The sequence below is a fragment of the Gekko japonicus genome, unplaced genomic scaffold (assembly GCF_001447785.1).
Source record: "Gekko japonicus isolate JY-2015 unplaced genomic scaffold, Gekko_japonicus_V1.1 scaffold1642, whole genome shotgun sequence".
NCBI lineage: Eukaryota > Metazoa > Chordata > Lepidosauria > Squamata > Gekkonidae > Gekko > Gekko japonicus.
Window position 1 is genome coordinate 342963 of NW_015172604.1, and position 9845 is coordinate 352807.

At 50.0% G+C, this 9845-nt stretch overlaps 1 protein-coding gene across 4 annotated transcripts; it reads right to left on the minus strand.

The window, feature by feature from the left end:
- Window positions 1-2041: 2041 nt before the first annotated feature.
- On the minus strand, window positions 2042-9591 carry MED22 (mediator complex subunit 22). Of its 4 annotated transcripts, none has more exons than XM_015421607.1 (5): window positions 9532-9591; window positions 7622-7766; window positions 6616-6696; window positions 5041-5249; window positions 2042-2250 (listed from the first exon to the last, which is right to left on the minus strand). In XM_015421607.1, exons 2-5 carry the CDS (start codon window positions 7742-7744, stop codon window positions 2055-2057), a joined length of 609 nt encoding a protein of 202 aa, XP_015277093.1. In that variant the 5' UTR covers window positions 7745-7766; window positions 9532-9591; the 3' UTR covers window positions 2042-2054. The 4 variants fall into 4 exon arrangements, with proteins under 4 accessions (XP_015277093.1, XP_015277090.1, XP_015277092.1 ...); XM_015421604.1 differs by having other exon boundaries at window positions 2042-2256; XM_015421606.1 differs by having other exon boundaries at window positions 2042-2256; window positions 9484-9556.
- Window positions 9592-9845: the final 254 nt, after the last annotated feature.

The following is a 9845-nucleotide window of genomic DNA, read 5'->3' on the forward strand; positions in this document are numbered from 1 at the left end:
CCCCCTGTGAAATGAAAGAGGATGTGGACAAATACTTTGACCGGGGGGGAGTTGTCTTCTCCTTCCGGCTTTTGTCTTGTCCCTCTGCAATCTGTCCAATCCCAGCGAACAAAAGTCCCGTACATACCTTTGTAGCAATGCAAAACTCAGTGGGCTTTATTCATCCATCTGCTTACATTTAGAAAAACATTTTGCCCTACATGCAAACCACAACACACTGAAATGTTTATGGCCCCGGTTGCCAGCTTCTCTTATTGGCCTTGCTCCTGGGCCTCTGGCAGCAAGAACAGGCAGAGATAGGAAGGCAGCAGAGCTGCTGTCGACAGAAACCAGGGGGAGAAATGCTTCTGTAGCTTAACGGCTGCGTGCAGTCCTGCCGTTAGAGGCCCAGGAGCAAGACCGCGAAATCCGGGGGCACCTCAACAGTTCCACAATTGCTTCCGATGGCCCAGTCCATTGCATGCATGCCACAACCCCTAGCTTATACCGCAGCTGATGGACATTTTTTATTCTTGGAAGAGGAAGGAGGGAGGTGATTTCTGCTGAGCCCTTCCCACTGCAACTCCCCCCCGCCATGATGTTCATAAATGGGGGAGGAGAGGAAGAGAAGTCCCGCTTTAGAAACTCCGCTTGCAGATCTCCTAGGATACAAAACCATATCCCAAAATGCTTGGAGACCAATTCTAAGGTCTACTCAGCATTTAAGCCAATGGCACCTACTTCTAGCAAAGCATGCTTGGAACTGCAGCTCCTGAGAAAAAGAAGAAACAGTGTGTGGTGATGAGTCTTTCACCAGTCTCAAGGAGAGGCCAGGAGAGGCCCTGAGACTGGGAGATGGTCGGGGGGGGGGTTAGAATGTGCAATAAGCATCTGTGGGATGGGGAGGGCAGTGCTGGTTTAGCTGACACATCTGATCTGGAGGAAGAACACTGAAAATGAGACACCCAAGTATTTTGGGCCAAGCACCATGGAATGACGGATAGGAGCACCTTCCAAAACTAACGGAAAAATGCAGGCAGGGCTTTCTCCCTCATTTTGTCTCCATGCCCAGAAAACTTCACCTGCTTTTATGTGCCAGGCTTCTCAAAAGGGACAGGGGCAGAAGAAAAAATTAAAAGGTGGCAGACCCTTCAAGGGGCTGAGTGGAAAGCAGGGGCGTCGATCTCTGCTTGGGGGTTGGACTAGGTGACCTGCAAGGTCCCTTCCAACTCTAACATTCTATGATTCTACTGACCCTGTGCCTTTGAAAGCCGGACAAACATGCAGAAACTCAACAGACAAAAGCCCTCCAGAGCCAAGGCGGGTGATATGAAACACTTCACCTGCTTCCTGCCCGTCAGAAGGCAAAGGAGTGGGGTGGGGGGTGGGGGGGAGGCAAGACAACTCCTCCCTACAAAGAACACTTAACACCAAACAGGTATGGAGCAGGTGTTCATGAAGCTTAATTCCCTTGGGGTCCAGAGAATAAAATGTAAAATATAAAAACCCGTTCCGAAATTCCTACTGAGGTAATACGAGCATCACACTATATGAACATCTGTTTTTCAAAGAGAAATTCCATCAGAGGAATAGCTGGATTCGAGGCATCTTAGACAGCAGCAAGATGTTCGGGGTGGCAACTTCTTAGAGTCAGAGCTCTCTTTATCAGACACGAGGCGCAAAGGGAGCGTCGGCTCTCATAAACTCGTCCCCCCCCCCCCCCCCCGCCCCCCCCCCCCCCCCGTTGGTCTCTAAAGTGTGACTGGACTCTCACTGTTCCACTGCAGACCAAAACACCTCCCCAGAGAGAAATAACCCCGGACGGTCCTGTCTTTAAGCCTTCGGGCAGTCATATTAAACTGTCTCCCAAAGAAGCCGGAGTCCTATCAAAACTACCAGCTCTTTTGCCTGTAGCTTGCCAGCCTCCCTTCGTACTTCTCCTCTACCGTTTTCGTGAGATGCAGCCGAGAAGGGTCCCTGGCGAATGCAGCAGACCTCCTCAGAGGCAGAAGCTGCTGGGCTCAACCCAAGCGCCGAGACCTTGCAGCCTCAGCATGCGGCCAGAGGGGTCCCTCTCAGGCATGCTCCGTGGGGGCTGCTCCGTGTCCGTTGACGTGGGGGTGCGAGGGGGCAGGCCCCTGCTGGGGGGCTGGGATGGCTTGCTCCAGCATGGCAGCCGCCAGAGGCAGAGGGAGGCCTTCGGGGGAGCCCGCGGCAGGTTCTTGTCTCCAGTAGGCCTCACACAGTGGAAGGTCGTTGGCATCACACAGGCTGTAGCTTCCCAGCCGAAGAGAGGCAGGAAGGAGACGAAAGCAGAAGGGAGCAGCAGAGGGAGAGAGAGAGGGAGAAAAGCAAGAGAGGCAAGCGTTAAGAAAACAGCAAACTGTTGTTGGACGCAACAATAAGTTTCTCCCACCCCTTCCTTTTAGGCTTAGCAGCTTATCTTGAAGTAGACATGGCGATGGGGCAGTCTTAAATAACCTCTTTGGGTAAAACCCAGTTAAGTTGATTGTGCCTGTCAAGCTTGTTGTTTGTTTTTGGGCTAGGAAAGGTAAGAACTCTGAAAAGGCTTTGTCCTATGGGAAGAATCAGGAGTCCATGGAGTTGGACAAAAATTAATAAAATACTCAAAATACAGGATACAGGGCAGTGTCTTTGGCAATTAGATATGAGACCTTGAAGAAAATCATGCTTATTTATAACCCATCTTCATCTTGCTTTTTAACCAAAAAGCCAACATGGTTCAGGAACTAATTTTCCTGGAGGGTTGATCCCCTGAAAAGGGGGTGGGGCCCAGGAAAGGCCAAGGGGAATGAAAACGGCCGCCCCATACTCCTTAGGGGGCTGGAGTTGGCCTCCTTTGCCTGACCTCCCCAAATTGCTTTCAGAGCCAAAGACTAATTTTCGAGCCTTCTCACAGGCGGATGTCTCCGGGAAAGTGAGGACACTGCGGATGCAGATCTCCAATTTCACAGCAGGAGAAGAGGGGGCACAAATCTAATAAATAAATATAAATAAATAAAATGCTGTACTGGCACACTGGGCAATCTCTGCACATGCCATGAACACCCAGGGCCAAACTGGGGCACGGCCTGCCAAAGAATTTTCAAAGAGCAGGCTGAACGACTGGCACCATCTCTCAGTCCTCGTCCCAGGCCGGAGCCCCCCTCTGAAGTGCACAGGAGATGCAAAAGGAAGTAGAGGAGATACTGAAAGGCTGAGAAACAAAGAGAGGCAGAGAAGCAGGCTGTGCATGGAAAGGAGGGTAAAGGAGCCGCTTGCCCAAAGGCTGGGCGGCTTTGGAAGAAATATCAAATAAAACCAGTCCAGGACCGCCATGGCGGTTTGGTTCACGGCTGTTTTATTTAGAATAATATGCAGAGATTCTTGTGGGAGATATTTTACGTATAAGTAGAGGCTACACATATATATTTTAGCTATATATATGTGTGTGTATATATAGATACATCAAAGCATGACTCAGTGCTTTAAGGTAAATATTTTAAACTATTATGTAATAGCATCGTAACCTGTCAGCATTAGATCCAGTCACTATGGTGGGCCACGCAGAAAAAAACAAATTACACTTGAAACCCGAAGTGCGAGAAGTGGCACGAGGCCTGGGAAGTGGGGGGGGCCCTGGGAGGATGAACACACTCAGGGTCCAACCACAGCATGTAATTCCCACCCCCACCCCACTGGGCAGCCTGAAGCCTCTGGCTCCTCCAGGCTCCAGCACCAAAAGCCTGGCCTTCCACGCCGGCCTGGTCAACGAAGAAGGATGCACTGCCTGCTGCAGGCCACTCCCCACCCACTGGCTGCAGGGAAGCTGTGCTGGAGACCCCGTGGACCAGAGAGACACTTCCACCCAGATCCCAGGCTTCATCCCAACACGGCAGGAGTTTGGTTTCTTTGGTGCACATGACACAAAATGCCACTATAAACCTGAAGCCAGAAGGATGCAGGAAGGAAAAGGCTGAGCAGGAGGGCCAGCGGGGAACAGGTACACTGCCTCCAAGCATGGACTAGTGCTACTTTTGAACAGACTTCAGCTGCCATAAATATGTCATTGTTTTAAAAGCCAGACTACGGAAATCACTAAAAAGTTCAATTTTCTCTCTCAACAGCTAAAGAAACCTCTTTGGATAACTCTCACACGCACATGGAGGAGTCGAATGAAACCTCACAGAGGCAAAAGGATTTGGCCCGCCAGCCAAACAGCTTCCCCTGCCTGTGACAGCCACTGCCACCGCACTGGTCTTTGGCAACAAGAAGGAGCCGGCCAGGTGTTGCTGAGTTTAAATAGCTGATTCCTGTTTCAGGCACTTCTTAATTCCATACGTGTGACTACCTTATGGTAAAAAAAAAACAAGCCAGCTCTGAAGGTGAGCAACTTCTGTTGATGCAGCTACAAGATGGACACGGACTGCAGAGAGATCCCATTAGAATCAAACACCGCTGTCAACGTCTCGCTCTTTTAAAGCATCTTGATCTCCAGTTCCCCACCTCATCAAAAGCAATTAGTTGTTTTACATTACACACGCAGAATAAAAATATCCATGCTGTAATGCAACACCAAAGTGCAGAAAAGCTGTTCACCTGTATCAAGCCATCTGGGGAGCTGGAAGTGTGGGTAAAATTACTATAAAAGGCTTCTTGGGAATCATATTAAATATTTCTTTTCTGGTCTTGGAATAAAGACAAGTATATCCACCCCCACCCCCAAACAAATGACAGCTGATAACATCTGGGGCAGAAGCAATACACTGACAGTGGCTGGCAAAACCTGGAGATGCCATCTTGGGAAGATGCTCTGACCCTGCATCTCCATGAAGCAAGCCCCGATTTGTATCGCACGGTTTTGCGACCTAACTGGAGGTGCTGAATTGCAAGCAGAAAGTGCTCATCCAATTGCATTGGGGCTGGACCCCGCCCTCCGGTGCAGATTCAGCAGCCCAGGCATCGATGCTTCAGGGGGTCTACCAGGGCAGCTGCAGTCTGAGGGTCAGAGACAGGCCGGGGTGTGAGGTGAGTCTGGGTCACCCAGGGCTTTATTTATACCTGGAAGAGTAATATTCTTCTTCCAACTCGTAGAGGTCGATGGAGATCTCATCCCGCAGCGCGATCAGCTTCTTGTCGCACTCCTCCTGCAGGCCGTGCAGCTGTTGGCTACGCTGGTTGATGGCCTCGTTGACAGAGGGGAAGTCATTGAGGATCAGGAACTGCTTCAGGTCAGAGACGAGTTTCATGAGCGATTCTCCGGCTCGGACCTACTTGGGACAGTCGGAAATTTAAACAATACAGCTGCTCTCTCCCAAAGGCAATGGCCGTCTGTTTTGTTTTTTGCCATCAAGTCAGAGCTGACTTATGGCAACCCCACAGAGTTTCCAAGGCAAGAAGCATCTGAGGCAAACAGACGTTTGCCATCGCCTGTTTTTGCGTAGTCAGCCCGGACTTCCTTGGTGGCCTCCCATCCAAGAACTAACTAGGGCCGAACCTGCTTAGTTTCTGAGATCTGTCCAGGTCAGGGTAAAGACAAAAAATATACATGTTGAGTTATAAGCCAAAGGGGACAGAGAACACCTTTTTTGTTTGCATGGTTTTTCGAAGAGCTGCAAACACAGATGGCAGGAGGAGGAGAGATTTGATTTATACCCCGCCCTTCACTCAAGAGTGGCTTACAATCTCCTTTCCTTCCTCTCCCCACAACAGGTACCTTGTGAGGTAGGTGGGGCTGAGAGAGCTCTGAGACAACAGTTATCAGAAAACTTTGACTGACCCAAGGTCACCCAGCAGCTGCATGTGGACAAGTGGGGAATCAAACCCAATTCTCTAGATTAGAGTCCGCCACTCTTAACCACTGCACCAAACCGATAAATTTTCTACAACAATGTATCTCGCACAGGTGAGCTTGTTTGCTCACCTCCTCCAACTTTACCAGTACCCTCCTGACAGCTCAGAGGGAGGGAAGGAGAAGAGTCTTAACTCTGGGGAGCGTGAAACCCCTCAGGTGAGGAGTGGCCCTCGGATGCCCTTCCTCCTGCGACTTGCAGAGGGCAGTACCACTCCTTTAGACAGGCCCCAGTCCCTGCCTCACAGGGTACTGATGCGGCAGGAACCCACCTTGGTCCTCCTGGCCCATGTTCTCCTTCCCCATCTGCCAGGGGGCAGAATTAATCCCACTTGCCTTAGCAAACAGACCAGGGAGCAAGAGCAACAGACCACAGAAGGAAGAGGGAGGAAATCCATCACTGCGGCTAAAGGTGGAATTTGGGAGCCAGTTTGGTGTAGTGGTTAAGTGTATGGACTCTTATCTGGGAGAACCGGGTTTGATTCCCCACTCCTCCACCTGCACCTGCTGGATGACCTTGGGCAAGCCGTAGTTCTGGTAAGAGCTGTCCTTGAAAAAGAGCAGTTTGTGTCAGAGCTCTCTCAGCCCCACCCACCTCACAGGGTGCCTTTTGTGGGGAGGGGAAGGGAAAGGAGTTTGTAAGCCGCTCTGAGACTTCCTTGGGTAGTGAAGGGCGGGGTATAAATCCAATCTCTTCTTCTTCTTCTAAACCAGGTTAGGAACCCACCACAATGGGACCGGCCGCCCAGCATCCCCTTCCAGGGGCTCAGGCCACCCCGACTCACGATGTTTGCTGCTCTGACGTGCATCTCATAGTTGTCTTGCTCGCCTTGGGTTGCCCGAGACACCTGGGTTTCTTCTTCAATCTGCAGAAGGAAGTGGAACACGGCCAGTTTGGTGTCGTGGTGAAGTGCGTGGACTCTCTAATCTGGGAGAACCGGGTTTGATTCCCCACTCCTCTACTTGCACCTGGCTGGATGACCTTGGGCAAGCCGTAGCTCTGATAAGAGCTGTTCTTGAAAAAGAGCAGTTTCTGTCAGAGTTTTCTCAGCCTCACCTACCTCACAGGGTGTCTGTTGTGGGGAGGGGAAGGGAAAGGAGTTTGTAAGCCGCTCTGAGACTCCTTCAGGTAGTGAAGGGCGGGGTATAAATCCAATCTCTTCTTCTTCTTGTGAACTTTCTAAATGGTAACTTCTTCATTTATTTTGTTTATACCCCACCTTTCTCCTCAACAGGAACCCAAAGCAGCTCACATTAGTCTCCTCTCCTCCATTTTAGCCTCACAATTACCCTGTGAGGTAGGTTAGAGTGACAAACCCAGCCAGCTTCCATGGCAGAGTGGGGATCTGAACCCGGGTCTCCAAGATCTGGTCTGACACTCTAACCGCTGCGCCCCACTGGCCTGCTTTCCATTCTACAGCAGGGTTTCCATTGCACTCAGAGGTTTTAGCTTTTATACAATTTTTCTTTGCACCTGTCACTGCTTTGCGAAGAACACCAACTGGTTTGGCATAACACCCATCAGCAAATGCTATTCCTTGTGCCGGGGATTTTAATGCCCCAGCTCTTAAAAAGGGTTCTGAATCTTCCCCCCGTCAGACTGGCTGGCAACCCCGACATTTCCCACCCTCCCTGCAGCACCTGTCTCGGCTCACTGAGTTGAGCTGCCTGAGTTATTTTAAAGCACTGCTGATAAAGAGTCAGGTCTGCAAAAACTGGGGAGCTCTAGCAGGGGAAAGAGGGGAAACAAAAAGAAGTGACTTTGTGAGGTTGTCTCCCCCAAACACACACCTTTGCGGTCTTGATGATCTCTGTGAAGTTGTCCATGATGGACTTGATATCGTCTTTCAGTCTTTTGTTAAAGGACTGAAGGAGAGTTTCTTTACTCTGAGGGAGGACACGTTGTTGTGACATTATGGGAGAGGAGATACTTTAGCTGCAAACAAAGGGGGGGGGAGGACACAAGGTGTTAGAAGGCAGAACCATCAAGGGCTGTATTTTCAAAATCTGTGTGTTGCAAAGCCAGTCATCTATCTACATAAAGGATTTACTTTGTTACTTCCCTTTCCTCCACCTATTCCCCCCGAGACTGATGCCAGATTACAGGAACACACATATATAAGCTTCAGCCCCCAAACAGCCTGGAACCGAAATTCAAAGAGCAGAATTTTTATTACCATGCCCTTTCTTGGCTCCATCTCCCAAACATGCAAACCAAAGATGTGGAAGTGAAAACCAACATCTCAGTCCTTCTTGAAACAACAGTGGCAGTTATTCATCTGGCAAACTGATCTTTCAACAGAAAAACCTCACCTTCTTAGCACACTTCATTTAATGGGAGTTTGTAGCATCCAGCTTGAGTCCCATTTTTTTAATAGCCTGTGCCATCCTAAACAGAGCCCACTGAAGGCTTAGAAAGGTGTGATTCTACTGAGGCCTGCACTGTCTTTTCCCACCAACACATGCAGTCCATAGCTTTACTCATTCTAGGCAGCAGAAGAAAACTGTAGGGAGAGGCAATGAACCACGGGAACCCCCAACAACAACGGCTGCATAACAGGTCGTTTTCCAACAAAGACCAACACCCCCCAAAATTTCAGCTTGGCTAAAACTAAGGGAAAAGCAGAAGTCCGAGGAGTGTAGTCCCGGGCCTCTCACTTGAAGCAGGCCAACCCAAAGTAGCCCGGAGAGAAAAAACCCGAAAGAGGCGGCAGAACAGCCAGATCGCCCTCGCCTGCTGGAAGCACCCACAGCTGCCCTGATGGCTTAACAATGAGGACTAGAACCCTCATTGCAGATTTAAACCATGCAGTTCCAAAAGAGGGCTTGAAAACCACAGAGGGGCGCCTTAAGTTGTGCTTCAACAGCAGCTAACTTGCATGAACCCTCCCCTCCGGAAAGAGTTGCCACCTCTGAATTAAGAAATTCACGGATATTTGAAGGTGGGGCCTAAGGAGGTCGGGGGGGGGGGAATCTCAGTGCGACCATTTTCTCCAGGGGACCTAACCTCTGCCGTCTGGAATCAGTTATAACCAGTGTTCCCTCTAAGCTGAGTTAGTGTGAGCAGGCCTCTAGTCGGGGGGGAGCTCTCAGGTACGGAGCTCCGGAAGAGAACCTCTAGACAAGACTCCACAGCTTAGAGGGAACATTGGTTACAACCAATGTTCCCTCTAAGCTGTGGAGTCTTGTGAGCAAAAATTGGTTGTAACCAATTGGTTGTAACCAAACTGGTTGTAACCAATGTTCCCTCTAAGCTGTGGAGTCTTGTGAGCAAAAATTCTACTTTGTGAGCTGCTGGTATTAAAGTTGTGAGCGATCTATTTGGTTATAACCAATGTTCCCTCTAAGCTGTGGAGTCCTGTGAGCAAAAATTCTACTTTGTGAGCTACTGGCATTACAGTTGTGAGCTACTGCATTAAATGAGTCTGCTCTGGAGCCCTCCTTCCTGAGCGAAGACAAAAACGTGTGAGCCGGAGGCTAAAAAACTGTGAGCTAGCTCACACTAACTCAGCTTAGAGGGAACACTGGTTATAACTCCGGGGGAACTCCAGCCCCCGCCTGGAAGTTGGGAACCCTATAAAACCAGGCTCCAGCTCCTCCAAACGAGGCCATTCCACCTGCAAAGCCCAGAATCATGGCCCTCCCCACTTTACCCTTGGATCATGGGCCGCTTCCTGCCTGGACCCGCCGCTGGACCTCACCTCGCTCTCATCAAGAGCACACGGGGAGCCTCAGGAAGTGACGTTCGGGGTAAGCCTCCATCACTTCCTTTTTCGTTTTCCCTCCGCCCCGGAAGACCTTGCCCCCGCTTCCGGTTTGAGTTGGCATGCCTGTTCCGGGCTTTTATAGAGAGAAATAGGGACACCTCATACCTGCTTTCGTAATTATTTAAAAAAAATCCTTATAATATGATAGAGAAATCTCAACGGGGACAATTCCAGAAATAAAAATGCATCACAAAGTCTGACTCCAGACTGGGCCCCTTCAAGACCAACAAAGTTTAATCCCGGGTCTA